Source organism: Pteronotus mesoamericanus, unplaced genomic scaffold (genome assembly GCF_021234165.1).
Source record: "Pteronotus mesoamericanus isolate MK-2021 breed Mesoamerican mustached bat unplaced genomic scaffold, CSHL_Meso_final contig_291, whole genome shotgun sequence".
Classification (NCBI taxonomy): domain Eukaryota; kingdom Metazoa; phylum Chordata; class Mammalia; order Chiroptera; family Mormoopidae; genus Pteronotus; species Pteronotus mesoamericanus.
This window is the reverse complement of record NW_026555124.1, coordinates 4648270-4675448: the sequence shown is the minus strand read 5'-3', so window position 1 is coordinate 4675448 and position 27179 is coordinate 4648270. Positions and strand designations below refer to the sequence as shown.

Below are 27179 nucleotides of genomic sequence, written 5' to 3'. Positions count from 1 at the left end.
TTACTAACCAGTTGGTCTTAGTTTGCTATTGGGTTGGCCAAAAAGTTCATTTGTTTTTTCCACATGATGGCTCTAGTAGTGCTTAGGTGTCTTCAACCTCATTTAAAACAATTTTGTTACACTGTATGACAGCTGTCCTATCAGGGTACATTAAAAAAAAAACCCAAAAACCAAAATAGGGGAATTTTTGTATAGCCATTTACTATGGAAGAAAATGAGCAACATTTTTGCCATATTATGTTTTATTATTCAAGAAAGGTAAAAACACAACTGAAACACAAAAAAATGGTTTGTGCAGTGTTGGAGAAGGTGCTGTGACTTCTCACTGGACAATGCCCTACTATCGGGGAGACCAGTTTAAGTTGATAGCGATCATATTGAGACACTGATTGAGAACAATCAAATTATACCATGCAAGAAATAGCTGATATATTCAAAATATCCAAATCAATAGTTATTGGTGAAAATGAAAAATGTGTCTTTTATTTTACAGAAAAAAACATATGAACTTCATAGCTAAACCCAATAAATTTCAAAAATAAGCACAAACTAAATCTTCAATGTTCAGATGTCTTCTCAAAAAATATCTAAATTTACAGAGAAAAACAAAAACAAAATTCCAAATGGTTTCCCGTCTTTTATATTGGAGAAAGTGAGATATTTTCTTTGTAATAAAGAAAAAAAAGTAAATGTATTTCTGGATTTTGTTTTTTGTTGAAAATATGCCTTTCTTAGCCTTGCACAAATGTATTATACACTGAGTAGGAACAAGTTTATTATTTTCATTAGTTCATAAAATAAAAATTATACTTACCAGGACAAATTGTGCTGTTTTTGTTAGATTCAGCTATATTATCTAATAAAAAAAATTGAAATCAGTTACTTCAGCAATATCATTCCACATTTCCCTGGCACTACAATATGTAAAGTACATCTTTGATTGTAATCTCATTTTACCCATTTAATAACCATTAAGAATTAGTTGCTTCAGTCAAATATACCTCTATCTACAATCTTTTACAAAATTGGGGAAAGATGAGAAGTTATTAAAAGGCAGTATCATAAATGTTCTGATAAAAAAGATTTATCATCTTTCATCTTCTCTCAGTCATGCTCCAACAATTTGCGTATGTCTCTCCATAGGTATTTCTTAAATTTCGTAACAACACAAATATTAACAGGTGATTTATGCTTTGAATTTTTTAAAAAACAAAGTAAGTGGAACATTATAAGTAAGTTCCAACTTCTCGGTGCATAGCTTAAAGCACATTTGTGTAGGGAAATACAAGAATGCATACTAGAGCACTGTTTGTAACAGCAAAAAGCTGGAAACAAAGGTACATTAGAAGCAGAATGACTTATAGCATACTTATACAAGAGAATACTATACAAGAGTTAAAAATAAATAAGAACTCTAGGCATCAATATAGATAGAGCTCAAAAAAAGCAATGGTTAAAAAGAAAAAAAAATTGCAGAATAGTGTGTACAATAGAAGTCAATGCATATAAAGTTTGAAAGCATGAAAAGTATACATGTCATAATAATGTAAACTAACATAGAGGTGATCGACTCTAAATTCAGCATTCCTTGATAGAGGGAGGCAGGTGGGGTGGAATGAGAATGGGAGAGACAACAGGAAGTATATGGATGTATGTCAAACTATTATCTAAATATTTCTGTATGCTGGAAGTATTTTATTTTAAAATGAATGTTAAAAATGCTTTTATTTTAATTTATATAAATGGAAACATTCTGCAATAGAATATTTTGTGATGTTTTACCCATTCAACTTTATATATTTGAAAACTAGTCAGATGATCAATATTCAATTACTTTAACTGCTATATAGTATTCCATTACATGCAACCACACTTTAATTTTCCTACCATGACCAAAGCAACATTATTGTACCTGTCATGCATACGCATAAATGTTCCCTAGGATATATACTCAGAAATGGAATTGATGATATTATGTGGATATGCCCATTGCACAACTTTTTTAGTTTAGTAAACATTCTCTTAACTGACTCAATAAGTTAACCAACAATTTCACAAAGTATGTCCTATACATATCTCATTTCACAAGTTGAGTTGTAGTCTGATCAGAGTCAATGTTTTCCTTATACAAGTTATATTTTGTAGTATGATTATACTGAAATATTGCAGTTTGAGAAAATACAGTAATTTCCAGAATAAAGGTAATACAGAACTCAATAAAAAATTATTGCCAAATCAGATGTACACAATTATCAACACTTAATGGAAAGTACATAAAACCATAGTAGGATTCTACACTTAAGACTGCCTAAAAAGTATCTTTACGTTTTCGCTCCACTTTAATAAACTGAAACCAGAAACTGTAGCTGATGAATTATAGGTGTATTGTATAATGCCCACTTTATTTTGTCCAGTTTTGAGGGGAAAATAAGGATGCGCATTATACATGAGTATAATAATTATATACCATGGGTATAATAATCCCTGCATAATGTGCACAAAAATGTGGATGTGCATTATACAAGACATGTAATATATGGTAGTTTATACAAGAAAGGTAATATGGAAACAATAAAATAATCAGCAAATGAGTTAGTAGAGTAAAATAAAGGGTTTAGTACTTTAAATTGTTCTCTACTTTAATCTCACCTGCTTGACTAACCCATTAGCTTCTGATGCTTATGTTGTGAAATCAGAGAACTTTTACTATATTGACAGATTGTTCTCCAAAATTATGGTATCCTTGAACTTTCTGTTGATGTTTGTTTTTTATTTATTTATTTTTTTTGTATTATTGTATTTTTTTCCATTACCATCCTTGAATTTTCAAATGTAGGTAGTATACTCTCTGCTCTTACTCTAGATATTAACTCTAACAACTTTGGGAACAATTTCCTTTTTCTGCTAATTGTTTACATCTATCTTCCTCAAGGTGTAATACTTTTTGCCACATTTTCTGTATCATTCTCTAACACAGTGAGAAACAAGAGAAATTAAGATTTCATACTGCAGTTTAAATCTTTCAGTGGTAACTTCCCGGTCATACAACGAACCAAGTAAACAGCCTTTTAGTTATGATACTTATTTCACTCTTTAAACACAGAAATAATAGGCAGACAAGTAAGAGACCATACCCTTTTCACATTTGTCTTCTGAAGTATTTGTCAAAAGTGGTGCCGTGAGGACATGCATACAATGGTTGTAGAAGAAATTCAAAAATTCACTTTTTTCAGTTTTCTGAAACATACCGAAATTAAAAAATACTTTATTACTTTTATAATTTATAAAACATCTTCAAGAATTAGCAGTGTGGGTAATACACAAAAAACAGATACTTTAAGATACTGCGAGAGAATTAAAAAACCAGTTATATACACCTTAATCTTACTTCAGAATTTAAAAATAAAATCTATTTCATATTACAAATAAAAATGAAAGTAAGAGATCAGATAGTATTATAAACAGTTTTTTTCAGGAAATCATTCAGACCAATATTTTTCAAATATGCTGTGATCTGAAATGCAATGAAGAATCTATCGAGCAATGTGAGAGCAACTTAACTGCTTAAAATTTGATACCCCAGCCTTCACAAAGTATCAAATTTGAAAAATCACCAAAACAATTTGTCCTGCCACTAGAAACAGAATAGAATTTAGATCCATTTTTAAAATTAAAAAAAATATTATTATTCAAAACTTGGAAAATAATGCCTTTTGATTTTCTGGGCTACTAATTTTTTACACAACTGGTCCCATAAACAAAATAATTTAAAAATAATATAAATGTTATCTAAATATGAGGGAATTTTATAAAGGAAAAAATCCCATTTTTTGGGACAATCATTAATATTTTGGGATAGTTCAAGTCATTTTTTTTTACTTTAAATGACTTCTTTTACTATGCAGTTGAGACCATTCAGAATATATTAATTTTTCCATTATAATAATAACAAAATTTACCACTTAATGATTTTTATGTTTACAGTTCAGTAGTGTTACGTATATTCACACTGTTATATAATAATTTTAAGAAGTTAACATATAGAGGCCAAGGGTCATAAATGGAAGAGCTAACATTTCACTAAGATTTTACAGATTACAAGATTGTATTTTGCCCCAAGTGAACTGCTACAGGAATACCACTGCTACTTGAATACTGAGTAATCGAATACTTAAGTGCTTGTTTTTCAAAACTGTATTTTTTGCAATTTTCATATTTACATATAATTTATATATATTTAAACATCACTGACAACAGATGAGATGAAAACATTTTTCTGCCCTGGCTGGTGTGGCTCAGTGGACTGAGTTCAGATCAGGCCTGCGAACCAAAGGGTCGCCAGTTTGATTCCCGGTCAGGGCACATGCCTGGGTTGTGGGTAGGGTTCCAGTTGGGGGCATGTTGAGAGTCAACCAATTGATGTTTCTCTCATACATTGATGTTTCATTCCCTCTCTTCCCCTTCCTCTAAAAATAAATGAATAAAATCTTAAAAAAAAGAAAAGCAACCTTTAAAAAAAAATCTCAATAGTTTCTTACATTATTTGTAGCCAGCATGTTTTCTGGATCAATCAGAGTACGAAGGAGTCCCATTAACTGAACAGCACCTCCTAACTCAGGATCAGTATCACAGATCATTTGTTCAATTACTACATTAATGAGAAGGATATCCTGAAAGAAAATGTTTCCATTAGACCTGGCTTGGAAATATGAGAAACATACAACTGAAAGAACAAAATCAGAACCACACAGACAAAAACCTCAGAGAATGTATGAACTTATTTAATCTTTTTCCCTGTTTTTCAAAGTTTTATAAACATACTAGAATTTTAAAAAAAACCATTTAAATAAAAAGCAGAGCATGCTACAGCTTATTATAGCATTAATATAAAGAAGTGGAAAATAAAATAATTTACCAGTAATTCTTGCTCAGTGGAGGCTCTAACAGATTCTCATTCTAGGTTTCATTGTCAGGTATGAATTTATAAGTCCAATAAACAAGCAAGATCACACATCATGTGACCCCCCATCCCCCAACATAGCTTATCTCAGCTGTTACTAGAAAAATCCTTTCTAGCAAAAAATTAGAAAAAAATAACCCATTATACAATTTTCCACAGGAGATGAGTAGACACACATGTGATATATAATGATCCAAAGACAAATAGATATATTGTTATATTAGTAACATGCTCTTGGGTCTTAATATATAGACCTACAAAGCAGCTTGCAGATACAAAATTCGCCTTCTGCTTGCATTTTTAAAGTAGAAATCTTGAACATTAAATTAGGATACAAAGTGATTATTCATGTCAAAAAAAATTCGATGTCAACTCAGTGGTTTTGAAAATGAAAAGTAGTAACTGAAAGAGATGAAATAAGGGAACTGCGTGGAATGAAGATAAATGTCTAAAACTGGGAGAATTCTGGAAAGTAATAAATAGAAGGCTTCGTTATAAAGCACTTTGTACAATTTTGTTTTGCTAGCCTTTCCCAAACTTAATACACTGTTATACAAAAATAATATAACCCTGTGAAGTTGTTTGTGAATTAACGCAAAAAAAGAACCAATAAAACTGTGTTATAGCAACATAACTACTTGAAGTTAGAAAGCTATCCTCTATGTTTCCAAATTTGGACACCAGTAAATCAATTCTATCATGGTAATAGAAACAGAATGAAATTTCTTCAAAGAGGAGCTATGAAATAAAATTCACAGAGCTGCATTAATAAACCCAGACCCAAGCCTTATTTTAATTAGAGGGAAAAGAGCATATTCTACGTTAGTCTGCTGCTGTTTCTTATTCTGGTTATGTTCAGCAAGGTACATCTAATATAAAATGTTAAGATACTACAAAAAGGCATCAGCCAATGATATTTCTTCAGAACAATGATACGTATAGCATTTAATTGAAGTTATGTCAATATGTATAGTTTGGGACTCTATCAGTTTTAAGGCCTCAGATTGTTTGCTTAATTATACATAATACTCTTAAATTCATTCACTGAAAACTAGGCAGAAAAATAATATATGACAAATTTAGGTTATATCTACATAAAAACACAGTAGCAAGAAAAACTTCTTAAGGTACAATGAATAAACGGAAATGTCATTTCAATAGAGGAGTTAGCAAAAGTAGGTTTACAGTTGTATGTGAAAGTTTATTCTTGTATTATTAATTGTTGTACTATATTGTTTATTTGTATTACAACTGTGAACGTATCTGCCAACCTCCGTATTGTTTTCCTTTCAGCCGTCCCATAATTCATGTAGGCTCTCTCCATTTGTTTCATTCTTAAGTTCTCTGATTTTTTTCTTTTGCTTGATCCAGTCTACTGTTGAAGCTATTTACTGATCTTTTTCAGTTCTGTCATTATATTCTTCATCTCCAGAATTTCCTTTGGTTCTTTCTTCATGGTTTCTCTCTCTCTGTTGAACTCCTTTTGTTTATGTATTGTTTTCTTGATTTTGATTAGTTATCTAATTGTTTTCTTGTCGCTCACTGAGCCTCTTTAAGACAATTATTTTGATTCTCTGTTAGGCAGCACACAGTGTTCCATTTTTTCCCTAAATATATATCTAGTTATATATTTACCTATGTATTATCTAAGATATATATATTTATAAATGTATCTATATATGTGTCTATATAGATGTATTAGTTTCAGGTGCACAGTATAGTGGTTAGATAATTTTATAATTTATAAAGGGATACCCCCCGCCCCCAATAATTCTAGTATGAATAATTGGTGTTATTGACTATATTCCCTATGCTGTAGTTCTCTCTTTTTTTTTAGGGTCGGTTACTGGAGCTTTATTTTGTTTCTTTGGTGGTGTCAAGTTTCCCTGATTCTTCCTAATCTTTGTAGCTTTGCATTGTTGCCTGCATATCTTAAGAAGCAGTTAGCTCTTCCAGTCTTTGTAAGACCAGTTTTGGCAAAGAGCCCTTCACCAGTCAACCTTGCCAGAAGGTCCTGGCTGGGGCAGCAGGTGGGGTGCATTACTGGGGTACATGGACCAGCTACTGAGACCTGTGCAGTGTTATTTATTCTTAGCTATTGTGAGATGACTCCTTCAATGGTCTGGGAGAGGCAGAAAAAAGTGATTCTCTTGGTTAGCATCCTGAAAGGATGAGGATGTCAGGTCCTCACTTTGTTTCCTTTCCCCCAAGGGAGAATTCATGGGTCCAGAGAGTCTCTTCTGGACATTGTGCTGTGTTGGCTTGGGAGAAGAATAACATGGGTAAATTGAAATTATTACCCCTTCAATGAATCCTTCCTCATTTCTGTGCTCCACCAAGGTGCTGGAACCTCTCACACGGATTCTGAAAGTTTCATGGAGGTATTCTCGTCTGTTTATAGTTATTAAATTGAAGTTTCTGTTGGGAGGATAAGGGATAAAACTTCCTGTTCAGCCATCTTGCTAATGTCACTCCTGGTCTCACTGATATTTGAAGCCAAACACCTTCCTAAGTGATATATTAATTGCTACTTCTCCTTTTCCCTTTCTCTTGTCATGGGTCAGGCCTCCTTTCTCCAGCCATTTGACCTCCACATTGCCATCAGAACTATTCTTCTAAAATAGAGAGCTAATCAAGACATTCCTTTACTTAGAATGGCTACGAGACAAAAGATCCACTCAGATTGTGTATATGCAGTAAATGTTCCATCCTGTGCTGTCCATTACATTATCAACTTACCACATCAGGATATTTAAGTTAAAATTAGTAATTCCTCAGTCACACAACCTACACTTCAAGTACTCCATGGCCACAGTAGGGAGTGACTACCTTGTTGAATGGCTACAGAATGAATATTTCTACCATTACAGAAACTGAACAGCACTCTTCAAAAGCCTGTTATTACAGCTTCATCGTTAAAGAAGGGAAAACGAAAAAACAGGCTAGTAAATCTTAGACAAAGAGAAAAAAAAGAGGCAGAAAAAAAGGAGCAAAAGGTGGGAATTTCTCACAGTCAATATGAAAGTCTTAAAACAAGCTGGTTTCTAAATCCTTGTGACAGATGACTTTATTTTTTAATATTCTCAAGTCTTGTTTTATTGGAATATGAATAACTTCGAGAGAAAATTACACAAAAGAGGCATCAATCCACAAACTGTCCAATTCTTAATAAGGGCCAGTTATTTAAATTAAACTCTGCTCTGAAAATAAAAATTGAATCAGATTTCTGCTTTGCAGCCAAGATAGAGTGACAGAAACTAGATTTACTCTTTTACCCAAAACAACAACAATAACAAACAAGACAATGTCCAAGGTCTGTCCGGAAAAAGTCCAGCCATTGTTAATATAATGAGAATGGTTTGCACAACATGGATGTAACCTGGCGGCCAAGGAGAGTGGATTGGAATGCACACTTGTGAACAACGATGACTTCACTCCACTAGTCGGTGAGGGTGGTAGAGGCCATTAAGTGAGCATGTGTACTGTGTAGCCCTCACATTCAAAAGGACTGAGCAAGTAAAGCAATGAATCTGCATCAAATTTTGTGTTAAGCTTGAACATTCCTCTGTAGAAACTATTTAGGTGATTCAGAAGGTTGCAGCTCTTGGCAACTGACGATTGGCAGCTTCATCATGACAACACCCCTGCTCATGCATCATGTCTTACACAGTATTTTTTTTTGAAGCATCACATCACCCAGGTGACTCTGCACCCCTACAGCCCAGCAACTTCTGGCTTTTCCCAAAATTAAAATCAACTGTTGAAAGGGAAGAGATTTCAGACCGTTGATAAGATTCAGGAAAATATGACGGGGCAGCAGATGGTGACTGGGAGAACTTGTGTGAGGTCCCAAGATGCCTACTTTGAAGGACACTGAGGTGTCACTACCCTATGTACACTGTTTCTTGTATCCTGCGTCGTCTTCAAATGTCTCTGTTTTTCATATTACATGGCCGGGTGCCTTTTGGATAGACCTTGTCTATGAAACCATATAGTTGGCAATACAGTGGACATAGCCAGTAAGACACTGAGATGGGGAAAAACAAGATGGGCTCTATTATACACGTCAAGTTCTATTATTATTATTATTATTATTATTATTAATTATTATTATTATTATTTTAAATTGGATTCTGCCAAACTAAGTAAAAATCAAGTTCTAAAATACCGAAATTAACCACAGATCTAGAGATTATGCTATACAGAGCAGTATACAAGATGGTCTTATCCCAGAGGCATCCCAGAGGCGTCCCAGAGGCAGCTCAGTAAAGTTAAAATTAGTCTACTATAATGAATGACTGAATCCACCCATAAGTAATAATGTACTTTCAGTGATTACAAACAAATAGATGCTAAGCAGGTATCATTAGCACTATGAATAGTCTGTACAGTATGTTTCATTTCTTAACTAACACCATAGAGCAAGTCTGGTGAACTGAAGGATTAGCTAAATCAAAAGACCCAGCCTGTAAATGCAGTACTGCCAATAACCAGCTAAGTGGCCTTGTTAACTCTTCCATGCCTATTTCTCTAATGGCACAAGGGGATTGGAACAGAAGATCATCTAAATTTGACCACTCTGTCAAAATTCAAGCTAGCATTTTTAATTGTCTGCTCAAGTTCTTTACTTGCATTAAAACACTACAAGTACAAATCCAATTTTCTTTCATGTGCTTATCCAGTAATGGTGCTAGGAAACTCATGCTCAAGCAAATGCAGCAAAATAACGATGATGTAAGACATACTACTAGAAAACTTCTTCTTCAGATGTCAAATGGTAATGTAATCTAAAAATAAACCATTACAGAGCAATTCCAGTGAATTTATTCCAATGCTGGGGCACCAAAATCTGTTCCAGAGCACACTCTTTTACATTTAATCTTAAAACAATCCCAACACTTCCTTCTCCCATTAATGCCTGCTTCTCCCTATGGTCTCTTTGTTTTACTTCTTTTTATATCACCATAGTAGCTTCTGCAATTATAACCTTCAAATGAGAACGAGCCTCTAAATGACAGTATCATTTACCTGAAATGCTCTGAAATAGGGGTCTAAGTCAGGGGTCAGCAAACTACGAAACTATCTGGAAACTATTTCGTACATTTACTGGAACATAGCCAAGCCTATTCTTTTTCAAACTGTTTATGGACAGTTCTTACTATAGTAACAGGATTGAGTAGTTTTCACAAAGACCATGGGGCCCACAAAGTCTTATTTACCTTCAGGCTGTGTAGGAAAATTTTGTGCAACCCTCACCTAAGTAGCAACATTTAAGTGAGTGTAACTATAGCTTCTAGGAGATATTTCAATGTTTTAGTTATTTCAAAATCAAGGCTTTAGAGAAATGATACTGCCATTGGTTTCATCATGCTCCAACCTCATACTATTCTTAGAAGCAAATACTTTTAAAAGTATTTTTAAGTGGGTTTAAGAATTTTGCTATATTGTGAAAAGTAATTAGCAACAAAGGGTAAGTTCTGGGTACCTCTATATGGAATTCAGAGATTATCCAGGGTAAGAGCTGGTATCTCTATTTTCTGATTGATAAAGATAACATATTTTATTTCATTGCTTTTAAGACACAATTCTTAAAGATTTTAACCTCTCAATATTGAGATACATTTTATAATAGAATTAGACAGTTACTATCAGCTGAGTGGAGGTCATGACAAAGTTACATGAAAATTTTCAACTGACACTTTCCGGTAAGATTAAGAAAATATTAGAATTGTGTGTTATCTTCTATCCCATGAATACAGTAAATAAGAGGAGAAAGAAAGAATGGCAAGGACACAAAGAATATTCTGAAATAGAATAAAAATAACTGATGGATGTTGTGGAAACATTTCCAGTTTTTTAAAAAATATATATATAAATGTAATGATTTAAAACAATCCTGCACAAGAAATTTGCTCTGAGGCAACTTGAATGAAGACTACAAATATTACTGAATCAATACTTCTTTCAATCCATTCTCATATGTTGGAAGAAACAGTAACTCCTCACATTTGACAGAACTTAACAGTCCAAAGCCTCACATTTGTAAAACGGCAAAAGAGCCTAGACAAAGAAAACCGAAAGGCTTTTTTAAAAATCCTCACCTAAGGACACTTTTTTCATTGCTTTTAGAGAGAGAGGAAGTGAGACAGGAAGGGAGAGAGAGAGAAACAAGAGAGAGGTCTGACTGCATCCTGCTGTACCTGGACTGAGGACTGCATGTGCCAGGATTGGGAATTGAACCCAGAAACTTTTGGTTACGGGAGGACCCTCCAACCGAGCCACACAGGCAAGGGGTGAAACATTTTTTTTAAAGTTGGGGGAATTTCTTTCTTTTTTTATTGTTGTTCAATTACAGTTGTCCCCATCTTTCCCCCACTGCTCTCCCCTACCCTGCTCACCGCCCCCTTTCCCATTCAGCCCTCCCCGCACAGTCCTTGTCCAGGGGTCCTTTATACCTGCTCAGTGACTTGGCCCTTCACCGTCTTCCTCCATTGTCCCGCTCCCTGCTCCCTGCTCCACCCTGGGTCCCTGTCAGTTTGTTCTTAATTTCCATGTCTCTGGTTCTCTTTTGCTTGCTTGTTTGTTTTGTTGAATAGGTTCCACTTATAGGTGAGACTATATGGCATTTGTCTTTTACTGCCCGACATATTTCACTTAACATAATACTATCTGGTTCCATCCCAGCTGCCACGAAGGGTAGGAGCTCCTTCTTTCTTTCTGCTGCATAGTGTTCTATCGTGTAAATGTACCATAGTTTTTTCATCCACTCATTTACTGATGGGCACTTAGGCTGCTTTTACCACTTGGCTATTGTAAATAACGCTGTTATGAACATTGGGGTGCATAGATTCTTCTGAATTGATGTTTCAGTTGCTGGGTCAAAAAGCAGTTCCATTTTTAGTTTTTTGAGGAAATTCCATACTGCTTTCCATAGTGGCTGCACCAGTCTGCATTCCCCCCAACAGCGCACTAGGGTTCCCTTTTCTCCACAACCTCGCTAGCACTTGTTGTTTGTTGATTTGTTTATGATGGCAGTTGGGGGAATTTCTTGATATGATGCACTAAAGGAAATGTTACTTGAAACAAATCCAAACTGTTGGAAACTAGACCAGCAATTTTTCATTTTTGTCTAGGCTAAAAAGAGCCTTACTGGGGCAACTGACAAAATCTGAAATTAGGACTGTAGTTAAAGAAGTAAAAATGTTAATTTCCTGATTTTGATAATTTCAGTTTGGTTACGCACATAGTTTTTAGTAGACATGGAAGTAAATAGGGATAAAGGGGTGTTATGTCATCATTTCTGTTTCTTATTTTTCAATGGTTCAGGACAAAATAATTTTATGTATGTAAATGTGGACACACAAGTACAAGCAAAGAAAGAGAATGACAAAGAAAATGAAAGACAAAATGTTAATAATTGGGGAATCTGGGTGAAGTGCATATGAGAGTTCTTTGTACTATTACAACTTCTCTGTAAATTGAAAATTACTTCAAAATAAAAAGTTAAAAGAACTGATGAAATTTTAAGAAATAAAATGTGATCTGTTCAATACAAAATACTGAATAGTCAACCAACCCCTACAGATTAGCTTATGTATTTTTTTAAACTTCTTACTGTAGCAAATTTCATCCTCCAGAATTATTTTGAAGCAAATTCCACATATATAATTTTATATATATTTCAGTATTGGATATTTAAAAGTTCTGTAAGAGTCCTTTAAAAATAAAAATAAGAAATCCTAAAAAGTAAACCCAACAACTATACTTAAAAAAATAAAAAATTATCCCAATGCTATTATCATATCTAGAAAAATTAACACATGAATTTATTCCTAAGTGAGAAATACACTGAAAATACTTGCCAAAATAAGCAGTTCGGTAATAGCTGTATTACTTATCCAGGCAGATTCTAAAATAAGTTTTACTGGATGTTTCAAAGGCTATTAGCATAAAAACATGTGAAATCTGTGACATAACAAAAAAGACAGCAATTACTGCTAAATCTACCCTTACAGCTTAGATAGAAATAACGACTACAGTAAAAAATGTTAGTATTTCCTAGTGTCTCAACACATGTTAATATTGTAACCCATGCTCCTAAAACCAAATATGCTCCACCGTATTAGAAAGAACTTAAGTTTGAATGTTGTGCATTTATTTTAAGAGAAGATCAAAATATCAACTGCCCACTGAATACACATATAAGTTCTTTCTTCTTTTTAGATGTTGCTGCCAACCCAATATTAGACTTCAGCATGTAGGGTCCTTTATTTTGAAAATTAAAAAAAAATTATAATTTATCCTCTTTTGTGGGCTAAGAATTAATTAAAGCAACAACATTTTTAAATAATAAAAATTGTAGATACCAGAAAATTCAGGGAAATGAAAGGTATTGAAGACAGTGTAAGAAAAAAGAAAATTTGAGAAAGGACTTTTTAAAAAATTGAAATTATTGGGGTGAGAGAAAGGGACTTTCTACAGTCAAAAATCAGTAACTGCTTCTCTAAGTCACATGCATCAATTAAATGTGAACAAGAAAACAGTTCTACAAAATAAATGAACAAAATCAAAACGGACTTGTAGATACAGAAAATAAACTAATGGTTGCCAGAGAAGGTTTGGGGGACTGGATGAAAAAGGTGAAGGGATTAAAAAGTACAAATTGGTAGTTACAAAACAGTCACAGGGATATAAATACAGCATAGGGAATATAGTTACTAATATTGTAATAACTATGTACAGTGCCAGGAGGGTACTAAAAATGGGGGGGGGGACACTTTGTATAATATATGATTATCTAACCAGTATACCTGCAATGAGTGTAAAATAATACTGAATGTAAACTGTAATTGAAAAATTAAAAAAAAAACAAAAAAAAAATAGTTCTCATAAAAACAGGTAAAAATTCTTGAAGTCAGTAGCTTACTCTTCTCATGGTCTGAGAGATATTATGATGAATGTCTTTACGCACATCACTAAAGATGGAACAGAGTATTAATTTCAAAATTACCTTTTATAAAAGATGGCACTAAAGAAAAGATCAATCCAAGAATCTGTTCTTTGAAATCAGATTAGCATTACTTGGGTTTAAAAAAAAAACCAAACCCTTAAAAGAAACAACACAAAATATGTCTTCTATTTCTTTTCTACTGCCTAAACTATACCATTAGCCCAACTGATTCTAAATAAAATTGCTTTAAAAAACCCAAAAAACAATCCGCTGGAAATAGTTAGATGTAAAACTCTAAGCTAAGAGTTCAAGCACAAAACATAAAGTAACTGTAGTTTAATTCAGCAGTAACTCATATAAGGATCGAATTAACACTGGGATTCCAAATCTTTAAGAAGGGACATAATTATATTTTAGTTATTTTCTACTAAAATATATTTAATATAAGAAAGAAAGGGCCCTGGCTGGTGTGGCTCAGTGGAGTGCTGGCCTGCGAACCAAAGGGTCATTGGTTCGATTTCCAGTTAGTGCACGTGGGTAGGTTGTGGGCCAGGTCCCCAGTTGGGGGGTGTGTGAGAGGCAACCACATATTGATGTTTCTTTCCCTCTCTTTCTCCTTCGCTTCCCCTCTCTATATAAGTAAATAAGTAAGATCTTAAAAAAAAAAAAAGGAAAGATTACTTAAAATTACAGTTGTATGTTCATTTTGTCTTAAAAATAGTGTAAGGGTTAAGTGTAAGTATTTCTGTAGTGGGGAAACACAATATTGGTCTCATTATTAAATATTCATCCTCTCTAAAAAACTTCCCCCAACATTTGAACATAGTGAAAGTAATTCCTTAGTTATACTAGGTAAGTGTCTGACCGATGGGCTTGAAATCATATTCATTTGCACTTGATATGGTTTTTAGGACCAACATTTAAGACTTTGATTCTACGACAATCTATCTCAACACTAATTTGAATATGCTTTTCTTAAAAACAATCAATCCCATTGCCTACTTGCATTAGCAAATCAACTGGCACATATTCCAGGCTTGCCAAAGTCACAAATGATAAAAAGTCTATTACTTTGTTTCATAAAAGATTAAGATAATGGCCATGCCTTTACTCTCAATAGTTTGCAAACACTAATCTACAGGTAATTCACATAGAACCAGAGCACTATTACTTACATCATCACTCTGCTGGGCTTCTTGCATTACAAATTCTCGGACCATGGATGGACTAAATTCTACTAAATAAGAAAATATATCTGTAGCAGCTGATCTGACTTGCAAATCATCCATGCCCTGATAAAGGAAAAATTGGTTAGAGGTTGTCGACAAACATTGTGCTAGTGTTTTCCTTTTTCCCAAATCTATGTACACCAACTTTTCGGATTTAATTTAGTATTTTGGAATCAAAAGATATAACCTCTCTATCCTTTTCTTCCTTTCCTTTTACAACTATCAAAAACTTTTAGGCAGCTCAACGATTAGTAGACACTAATCACAGTTTTTACCACCACAAAAACAAATTCTTGGAGAATTTAAATATAGGAAATCAGCATAGGATTATAAAGCAATGCTTTCAAATGCTTTAACAAAATGGTTTTTATTTTTTGGGGGGTGGGAGAGAATTCTTGATTTAAATATATGCAAAAATGTGAATGATATCTCCTAGTTAAGGCTTCAAAACCTTCTAGAATCTCTTTGGTCCTGGATTTGCCAGGTTCTTTATGCCTTAGTAACTGATTCTCTTTTACAATTTTCCTATTTAATAGAGGAAGCTTTTGAAAACACTTTGGGTATTTTTAGTCTTTTCTACAACTTAGTTTCCTAAGGTGGTGATTCTGAATGCCCTTTTCACCACGTGAAGGGTAAGTGATTTGTAAGTTACAAAATATTCAGATGATTCTGAAAGACATTTTATGACTCAGCAGTTCTCAAAAGTATGGTCCAGGGGATCCTGGCAAGGAATCTAAGACTGTTTTCAGAAACTGCATGAGAGTAAAACTGTTTTCATAAATAATGCTAGGGCATTATTGGCCCTTTTCACTCTGTCTGTCACAAGTATTTTCAAGAGGCTACATGACATGTGATATCACTACAAATTAAATGCGCAAGTTGCTTGGGACTCCAGCTATTGTCTACTAAGTCAGACATTAAAGAAATTGGCAAAAAATGTGAAACAATACCATTCTTCTCATTAAATATTTTTGTTTGTTTTGGAAAAATTATTTTGTCATAAAAGTTTTATTAGTTATGTTAACATATAATGAATTATTTTAAAATAAGTTACTACCTCAGAAATTTGTTTTAATTTTTCACATAATAAATACCATTGGATAAAACTATAAACAAAACTATGAGAAACACTGCCCTAACCCCACAATGCAGCACGAGCCCCTTTGTTTCAGCCTGCCCTCATTCTACTCACTGGTCTTAAAAGGAAAGCTATATTATTTGTTTCTATGGAACACACTCAGTATTCCTACAGAAAAGAAGGTCTTGTAAAGACATGGTGGATATTTATTCACTCAAAAATCCTTATTATATGCAAATGATTACATATTATTATAAACTTAAGTTAATAAAAACCTGAGGATTGAAAATACTCTTGCAGTAATTCAGTATCAAGAGAACTATAACTTAAATGATAAAAATTCACTATGGATAATACTTTCCATCCATAATAAAAATCTATTACAAATATACAATTTCAAAAACAAAGAAAAGCTGTATAATTACCATTACAATTTCAAGAGCAGGAAGAATCCCCAACTTTGCCAAAGTTTTGAAAAATGCATCCCTGTTTTGAGGTTGTAATGTCTGAGAAAATGCACAAAATTCCTTGAAAAAATTAACCTGTAATGGTAGAAAGTACACTGAGAAACTGACATACACAAAAGAAACTTAAGGCACACTGTAATGTGATCAACAACAGTGTGGAAATCACTCCTCTAAGGACCTTGACTTTTCAGGGTATCCTGACGCCTCAAAACCAACATTAAAGAACACAGAAACTAGCATACCATTAAAAGTAAACTTCACATTGAAGAATTACCTCTCTAAGGCATTATGGCATATATGTTATATATATGGAGACTAAGAAGGCATACACAAACACACACATATATATACATACTTATAAATATATTATCCTCTACTTATCATTAAGGTGTAAAAATGCCATGTAAGGCAGATACTCTGAATTAGAGCACACATTTTTACAGAAACCATGCTATAATAAACAGTGGCTGCGTTCCAGAGAGACCTCAAAAGTGTGATTCGAATTTTAAGAACTGGAAAGGATATTACAGATTCCTTAGTCTACAGGACTAATTTTATAAGAAAACTGAACCGAGTATTAATAAATAACTACATCAAAAGTGACTTGTTTGATTTTAAGTCAGCAATCTTTCATTACTTCTTAAAAACCCAAGCATCTGATTATAATGTCTGAAAAACTGACAAAATGCAGGTAAATAGTAACACTATTCTCTTTCCCCAAGGCATGGTTCATATCTCAAAAAAGTGATTATAAACACATTCATAAGAAAAAAAAACATTTCCAAGAAGCAATTATTCATCATTCATTTAGGAAGCAGTCTCCTTACCATTTGCTTAAAAAGAAAAGCAGATCTATAATGTGAGTATCTACAACCAAGAAAGTGCATGTGTTTGTAGTTATGTCCTAACATAAACCACACATCTGATTTTGGGATTTGTAAGGCACACAATTTCTCTCACAGGGAGAGGAACTCACATCAAATATCTTAAGAAATTTCTAAATATATAGAACAGTAAGTTTAAAAACCTTTAAGAGTAACCATTTATAGTATAATTTAAGTATATATCGTTCCTCTCAAACTAATTATAAAAATTCTCTCTTAAGTTAACAAATTCAATATTAAGAGCCTGTATGGCAAGAGTAAGTGCTCTTTAAAGGTTTGAATTTCAAGAAATAACTTACCAATTCACGCCGTTTATCATCATCTGTGGCCTCATCTGTTAATTGTGCAAAAACTTCAGACAAAAATTTCTCATCTTCCTACATAAGAAAATATGTTAATTTTAAATTACCATTAATTACTATGAAGCATTAAAAATATAAAGTTATACTTATTTATATGATACATACAAATTATAATTCCAGGATACATTCATGTAATAATTTTCAAAATTTTACTACACCATTTACTATTAGTTATACATACATTAGTACATTTAACTAGAAACTTCAACTATAAAGAACTCTTTGGAAAATAAATATTCTATAAGTCATGTATAAACATTTATTTACTTTAACTTAGGGCCTCTTTAGCTCCCTCTTGAGGTCTATTTACTCTCAATTTAAACAATTCGAACAAGTCGAAGATCTCATTGTCAGTCCATAGCAATTTAAAAACTTAAATTACAAGTATGAGTAAAGGAGACTGAATTATGGCAGCAATAATTTATGAAATATAATAATCTAGGGATTTTGGTGCAGAGCAGTGATTTTCAACTGGTGTGCTGAGGCAGGCATGCTGGTGTGCCAAAAGAATTTTTAAAACATGTAACACCTGACTGTTTGGTCAGGGGCACTGACCTTTTTTCCCTAGGACTGTCAAATGAAAGAAAAAATGACAACAACCAACACAATAGCTGTCTGCTGTGAATGAATCAGAATCATAACTATTTTTGTCAGTTCACAAAAAATATAGTACATATTTTAGTGTGCTACAGAATTTTAGTAATTTATGTGTACCATGAGATGGAAAAGGTTGAAAATCGCTGGTGTAGAATCTTACATGTTCTGCGGTCCCCAGGGATACAAGGAAATGATAAAACACTACAATAACTGCTTTTCATACTGATGACTCTAAGGCTTTAAGAAATGAGCCTTTAGAAGCTAATGGCCTTCAACTTAATTACTTTCTTCTCACATACTGTTGATAACAGAATTTTGCATCATGGCTGGCACAGAAGAGATAATCAATCATGTGGTAAGCCCTAAACAACAGGTATCTGGCTATTTCATCAAATGCATCTCATGGACCAGAAATGAGTAAGACTTTTCTTTTTGAAGCTACATTTGATTTACATAATTATGGCCTTCACAAATAAACCTATGACAAAATATATAAAATGACAAAGTGTTACAAATATTTATAAATTAGTTTGCATAATTTATTTTTTAAAACATCAAAGAGCACTAATTTACTATTATGGTTTTGGCAATCCTTTTGAAGTCAAAAGCATTCATTTGAAAGCTACACTTCAGCTTCGAACACTGGGTCCTTTACATCAACTACACTGACTGTGGTTCTATTTCCCATCTCCTAGGACTGAAACTTTTCCTGTATGGAAATGAAATGACACCCTAAATTGTTCAGTATGATTTTTAAAAAGCAGATTCTATATATTGTAAATGAAACATAACATTTTAATTTCCCTCTAATTTCCCTCACACTTATTACTATGGAATAGCAAAAAACTGCTGGGTCAAAGAACAATCTGGGAAAGTATATGCTATATACAAAGTAAAACAACAATAATAGAATGGTGAATAATGGCTGGAAGTATCATAATATCGAATCTCACAACGAAATACTAAGTCAGAGATTCTGAACTTTTTGGTCTCAGGACCCCACTAAACTCATAAAAATTACTGAGGGGCCCAAAGACCTTTCATTATGTGGGTTCTATTTATCAATATTTACTACACTTAAAACTGAGACATTTAAAAACATTTATTAGTTTTAAAAGTAAGCTATTATGTTTATGTAAATATTTTTACAAGAACTATATGATTCAAAATTTGAAAAATTTAGAAGAGCGGCAGTTTTACATTTTTGAAATTCTCTAATGTTTGACTTAAAAGAGGACAGCTAGATTATCGTATCTTCATCATTTAATCTGTTGTGAAGTGTTGTTTTGGTTGAAATATAATGAAAAAAGTACAGTCTTACACTGACATGAAGATGTAAAAGGGAAACCCTCACAGACCTCCCTAAAAGGGATGCAGGAAGCCCCAGTGGTCCACAGACCATATCTGAGAACCACTACACTGGGTACACAGTGGCTGACCAATAAACTGAGCGATGTGTGTGGAAATAACAAAGAGAAAATTGTTCAGATGGTACACTATTACCACAAGTAAAGAAAACTCTCCAAAGTCATGTGTACTATGCTGTTAAGGTATAAAAGATTAACATGATAAACAAGATGTAAAACTTCTATTTTACAACTCAAGGAGACAGAAAATCAACCTCACATAGCAAATAATCTGACTAATTATCATTTCCTGAATATTTCTTAATCCTGGCTGCATATTTTAATTATTTGGTAAGTTTTAAGAACTCATACACAGCCAGATCATAAGTAAATCTCAGAAAATGGAATAAAAGATCATTTAAAAATAGCTGCTCCTGTTTGGGATGATGAAAAAGTTCTGAAAATGGACAAAGATGATACGTGTATGACACTGTGAATGTACTTAATGTTACAAATTGTATATTTAATGGTTAAAATAGTAAATTTTATGTCATGTATATTCTACTACAATTTTTAAAAAGGAAAAAAAGTTAAAAAAAAATCCCAGATACATCATAGGACACTTAAAAATATAAAAGGTCACAATAAGAAACTATTCTTCAGAAAGCCATGAAAGTAAACAAATCTTGCAAAAAGAAGTAAGGAACAGCAACTTGGATTATTAAGGAAACTAAACATCTGAAAACAGAATTGTGAGGAACACCTCATTTTACTTACCTGCAACATGCTGACTATCTCAACTTTGTTGAAGAAAATAAAAGATGTCAGAGTAGAAAGAAAATTCTCTTCAAAAACAGATGGCGTAGGCAAAATGATATCCTGAATGTACTGTACCCTGTAAGTCTGGTGTATTTTTTGCCTTAGTTCAGAATCTGTTATTGGTATAACTTCCTTAAACTTTGCAGTTTTGGTCAGGAATTCTCTATGCCTTTTTGGCTGAGCCAAAGCAGGGTCATATTCAAGACATCCCACAACATCCATGATACACTCATCAGAAAACATAACTTCAAACAGAGTTGCCTTATTTAGGAATAAGATTCCTCTAATAATTTCATACAAATGGTGTAAGCCTTCAGTGTTTTCTAGGTTCTCACAAGCTTGGAACAGCTGCAGTAGTTTTTTAATATAGCCTTCATTTTCCAAGGCCAGAGCCAGCTTTTCCCTACGGATAGGTGAGGAGAGCACTGAGGTAACTAAGTCAGCAATCTCTTCAAGTTTATTGAGTTCACATGTGGGCAGGTCAATCAGATGACTGGTTTCAGGCATTTCTTCAAATCGTTCTTCTTCTGATTCATCAATAAGGTCCTGTGTGACTTCCACTGATGGATCCTTACCTTGAACCTAAAAATATCCAAGTACAGCTGGTTACCTTAAAATATAAAAGAATTCAAAATTTTGGAAATCAAATTACTGACCATTGAGTTTAAGTAAAAATACCTTGCAAAAAATCAGTACTAGTAATACAGTCACTTAATTAAAGGTGAAGTCTAGAGGGGGAAAATACATCCAGTTTAGGGTTAGCTATTTGAGTCTAAGTTACTAACTACAGATCATTTCACGTCTAAATTACATCTCACTTTAATAAAATATAAAAAATAAAGGATAAATATTAGGATCTTCTTGCCATCACCATCAAATTTCCTGGTTAAAAATAAGTAAAACCAAAGGTGAAATAATAAAACAATATGTATCATATTCTATGTATATTGTACAAATTAAAGCAAAATTATATTTACTACTGATTTCAACTATTCGTGAACTGGAATTCTTCCATTTAATAATGTATACTAATACTGCTTCAGCAATATGTGATGCATATAAGCTATGAGGTAAGAAAAAAGAAACCATCTACTCCCAATTAAGAAAAATTTAGTCATTTAAAGCCATATGTCAAATAAATTTTATATGGAATCTGAATGTTCATACACTTTCTTAGGCCATTTTATTACACTTGTGTGGTGCTATTACTGGGAAGACCAAGGGGGGAAAAAAATGACTGCTGTCATATGCATAAAACTACTCAAGAATCTCTAGGGATAAGAATCACCAGATTGCAGGAGTGTCCAACATGAGGCACACGGGCTGCATATGGCCCAGGATGGCTATAAATGTGGCCTAACATAAGATCATAAATTACTTAAAACCATTTTTGCTCATCAGCTTTTATGAGTGTTTGTATTTTTAATGTGTGGCCCAAGACAATCCTTCTTCCAATGTGGCCCAGAGATGCCAAAAGGTTGGACACGCCTGCAAGGGAAGGCCCTGGCCAGATAGCTCAGCTAGTTAGAGTACTGCCCTGATATGCCAAGGCTGCAGGTTCAATCCCCAGTCAGGGGACATGCAAGAATGCATAAACAGGTGAAACAACAAACCGATGTCTCTTCTTTCTCTAAAATCAATCAATAAAAAATAATCACTAGAGGGGAAAGATTAAGTACATGAAAATGACAGTAGTCAAAAAATACTGTAACATCACAGGGGAGGATTCAATGGCAGGGGGATGAGCTGGAGAGAGCAATGGGGGAAAAATGGGGACAATTGTAATTGAACGACAATAAGGAACAGTTTTTTAAAAAAGGATATCACAGTAGCCAACCACTGAAACAGTGATCTCCACTTACAGAAAATGGTAGTTAAAATGAGTGTTATAATTAATTTAAAATTCCAGTTCTGTCACAGTGAAGATTTACCTAAGGAGACATAACTACTAAATGTAATAGGGAATTCTGAATAGGATCCTGGAAGAGAAAAAAATCACTGGGTTTTTCAGCTGAGGAGATCTGAATAAAGATGGGCTTTAGCTACTAATAATGTATGAATAATAATAACAAATAATAACTGTTTAATTAACTGTGACAAGTATATCATACTAATGTAAGGTGCTAAATAGGAGAAATGGGGGGGTGTCAGCAAGGGGAGTATAGAAAAACTATTTTCTGAAAATATGAAACTTTTAAACTAAAAACTTTATTTTAAATGAATTCAAGTTGTCTGAGAGTTACCACTGATCCTATATCCTGTAAGCTCTTCACAAGTTGAGATCCCGAGCACTTTCGATTACTAGTGTCTGGCACACAGTATTCATGAACATTCGGAAACAGGTGACCAAATGTAAAAAACCTAAAAGGTTTAGAACCTATTTTTTTTTCTTTTTGGTTTTTGAAAGATCTTGATATTTTACAGGGTATTAAAATCTCAAGTGATAAACAAAATTATAATGCAAAAGAAATATTTAAGTAAAAAAATTTGCTGTAAAATATAAAAGGAATTAGGTTACCACAATGTCACACAAAAACATTATCTCTCCAAATTATAATATATATCTTTTAGGTAAAAAGAAAAAAAATTAGGAATGAATACAAATTTAAGTTAAGTATTATTCAAAGACACTTACCTGACAAATTTTTTCCCAGATCTCATCACAGCCAGCTTTTTCCTGAAAACTTAGAGCCAAATCATAGTTTTCAGCTTCTGACCAAACAATTAATGTATCCTGTTTAAAAAAAAAAAATCTAAATCATCATTCTTGAAAAGATATCATTACAAAGTATAAATAAAAATCAAAAGGACAGAAAACAGAATAGCAACGACAAATGCCCTCTCATAAGTGCAATTAATATACACTCAATTGACATCATATAACTCTATTTTGTTACCCTCTGAAACTTTAGTAGTACACTGGCAATGAGAACAGTAACTTTGGCACTAAGAATGACATTGAGCAATTTTCTAAAACAAAAAAGACTAAAATAGGTTAGTAGTCTCTGGCTCATGTTACCAAGATAATGTTTAATTCAAAGTCGAGTGATTCTTGGCTAAACTATAAGTAGACATTCTAGTCATCTATTTCCTATTGTTTTCCAGAAAGTCAGCTGTTCCTCTCACTAACCACCTACAAGTTATTTTTCCCTTTAAGCCAGTTGTTAATTGGTTGCAAACAGGCTAACTAATAACTGAAAATATTGTAAGGTTTAACCCTATTTTGCTCTTTAAACTTGGAAAAGCTTTAAAAATACTAGGAAATGTGAAACAATGGTAAAATGGAGATACTCGCTTTATCTCTGTTACCAATAGCACCTAGTTCAGCAGCTAAGGTTGTAGAAAAATTAAGAACCCTAGGGTTTAGGTAAGTACTCTCCCAAAACGTCCTTTATATCTCCACTCTTATAGGAAAAAGTTGTCAACCCCCTTTATTAAAAGCTAAGGTTTGGGCTTAAACTGAAACACACATACACATTTAAACACTAAAATCAAGGAAACACTCAAATGAAAATTTTTTTAGGATACATAATGAAAGTTCAATACTAAAACTTTAATTTTTAAAATATGCATATTTGAATTTATACCCTAATTACCAAAAATGTAATCTACAAAAACACCTCATTTAATAATTGTTCATCTGACCTATTTAAAAATATAAAATTGAAAGTGAGCCCTAGATTAATAAAGACAAAGTCTTCAAAATAAAACATATCAATATTCTGGTAATTCTAACAAGTAAAAAAAATCCTTTAATTAATCCAGGCCTCAGATTAATACTTTTTTGCTGCATAATCAGGTAAAAAGAATAGCTGGAAATCAGTTTTCTAGCTTCTGTGTAGCCATTCTTCTTGAAAGGGAAGTTTTCTGCCAGGTATTCTAAAATTTTATCACGTCACGCTTTTATTTAAAAACTTTCTGTGGCTCCCACCATCTACAGAAAAGGTATGGAAATATGTTTCTTTTTAAACACAGCAAAACTCTTTTTACAAACAAAATTTATTAAAAATCTCTATGTAAAAAAAATAATAAAAGCAGTGCTATTAATAGGTTAAAGCACTAATGCACCCACCCACTCAGGTTGTGTCCTTTCCGTCCTTTCCTCTGGCCCTGAGTTGTCTAAGGTCACTCCTCAAAACAGCTTCATCAACAGTCATCTCCAAAACATTTTTAACTGTGCCTCAAATAACTTATATATCATATAGAGCAATATATAATATTAATATATCAATGTTTAAAAACATACTTAAAATACAAAGAAAAAGTTTCACATAGAGATAAAAATATTTTTAAATATTTGAATTATAATGTCTCTATACCATTATTAGCATTTTAAGACGCAATATACACTTAAGGCACAGCATACTCACAAAGGGCAGTAGACAAAATCCATATTTGACATCATTGTTTTAATAATTGTGAGTTTTGGGAAGGGCAACTTCTTGTAAGATCTACATTATCATTGTTTCTGCTTTGTCACTTGGTTGACAATTACACTAAGAGTCTACCTGTCAGTTTAACCATTACCTTGTTCATTTGCACTTACATTATTTTTATCAACTTTTTTTAAGGCACTTGTTTATTCTGTTAAGGTTACAGGTTAGTTTAAATTGGAAAATATCTGTAAACTGTCATCTGCACAGATAGGCTACAATACTTCACAACAGGTGGGGAACTCTTTTTCATGGAAATGTTACTCTTCTCTCAGAATACCATACCTGGTTTTGACTCTTGACCACCTGACTTTATTAAATATTAGAAAAACTCAAGTTCTGAAAACGGGTTTCTTCTGAAAACAGGTTTCTTCTCAAATCCCAGTGCTTCATAATGTGTATTCCACTTTGGAGGTCACTAGTACAAGAGAATGAAATTCAAAACCCTTAATCCAGGCATCCAAGGCCTTTTCAATTTTGGTTCCCATCTGTCTCCTAAGAGAAAGTTCAGGTAAACAGCAAAGTCTGAATTAAGTAACTGAGTCCACCTCTTTATCATTTCTTTTGTTCTTTCATTCCCATTCCTAACAGAAACTTTTTCCCTAAACTAGTCAAAATCCCAGAAACTAAATGGGATTTAGAGTCAGAATCCTTTTTCAATGCAGAGGGGATTGACTTTGGGAGATGGTTAAAATACAGATTCCTATGCCTACTCTATTCCTATGCTTACTCTTCTAAGAATAATGATTCTTATTTTTCTAAATCCTCTCACCCGAGGCAATGTTTACTGATTTCAGAGAGGGGAAGTGAGAGAGAGGGAGAGAAAAAGAGAAAGAGATGCCCTGACCTGGGATCGAAATCAGTCTTTTGGTGCATGGGATGATGTTTCAACCAGTTGAGTCACCCAGCCAGGAAAAGAATTGTTACTTATAACAAGGGTCTCCTTTAAGTCAAATTTGAGAACCTGACTTAAGTGTTACCTCTAGTTGATTAACAGAGGATAGGGAAGTGGTATCAGAGTAGGCATCTTCCAGCTCTACTCCAAAGGGAAGACAAATCCCATCCTTCCTTCTTCCCTTTCTCCACACCCTACTGTCTCAGTTGAAAGATACTGGGAAGAAGCACTCCTTAGAATTCCTCATTCCAAGCGTTAGCGTAATACCTCCTACACAGAGTTGGCATGAGAATACGTAAAACATAATGAAAACTGTCAAAGGGCAGAGTTTCCTATGTATCCAAAAAGTCTAGATACAGCCAAGCTCAATTTTTCATAGTAAGGTCTCTTTTCTACCACTGTGCTTTGTGATATATTTATTTGCTCACTTGTGTGGTACATACGTCTTTGGGATGTTATTAATGCCTCTGGTTAACCCAAGAGAAGCTGTGAGGGTTTTTTCCCCTTTACTAAATTTAATCGTCACTGTTTCCCCATGGAAATCAGATTTAAAATGAGCTTGCAGGGAGAATAAAAAAAAAAAGTTATATTTGCTCTGGTCCTTTACAAAAGTAAGAAAGGTGTTTATGTCCAAGCTCAGGATGGGAGTAACATATGAACTAGAGAAGTTTGACAATTTAATCTTTACCAAGTCAGGTTTCCACAATGTATTAGTAGTGTTATTTTAAGAAATTATTTTCAATCTTATATATTAAACATCCATTATTGAGCCATATACTGTTTAAATCAGGGGTTCTTAATCCAGAGTCTAAAAGATGCCTTAAAATTGTATCATCTTTTTTGGGTAAAGGGTCTCTAGTTTTTAATATCATATTCACAAAGTTATCTGTGACACTTTTAAAAGGATCTAACAAACCAATGGATTGATCGTTGGTTTCGATTTCTCCAGTACTGATCCACTTCCTTAACATGAATAAATCCAGAGTCATGAAAATATTTGAGACATTAGTTTGCCAGATCAACCCTATCTCTGCCCCTTATCAATTCTGACAAAATTCTATACAGATGAAGCTGAAGTTTTCCAAAGAGTATCTTTTTAAAAAAGGAAAATAGAAATATCAGCAGGTTTACTGAATTTGCAGATGCAAAATCAATTTAC

At 33.3% G+C, this 27179-nt stretch overlaps 1 protein-coding gene across 2 annotated transcripts in view; it reads right to left on the bottom strand.

Annotated features, from left to right (window-relative positions):
- Positions 1-27179, bottom strand: part of PPP4R3B (protein phosphatase 4 regulatory subunit 3B) — a 49813-nt gene that overhangs the window by 15288 nt on the left and 7346 nt on the right. For both annotated transcript variants that reach the window (XM_054575428.1, XM_054575427.1), the window contains exons 3-10: positions 23328-23426; positions 20651-21274; positions 17868-17945; positions 16643-16759; positions 15086-15202; positions 4539-4670; positions 3135-3237; positions 815-856 (exon numbers count right to left, since the gene is read on the bottom strand). In XM_054575428.1, coding sequence (XP_054431403.1) covers positions 815-856; positions 3135-3237; positions 4539-4670; positions 15086-15202; positions 16643-16759; positions 17868-17945; positions 20651-21274; positions 23328-23426 — 1312 coding nt within the window. The remainder of the gene's footprint in view (positions 1-814; positions 857-3134; positions 3238-4538; positions 4671-15085; positions 15203-16642; positions 16760-17867; positions 17946-20650; positions 21275-23327; positions 23427-27179) is intronic.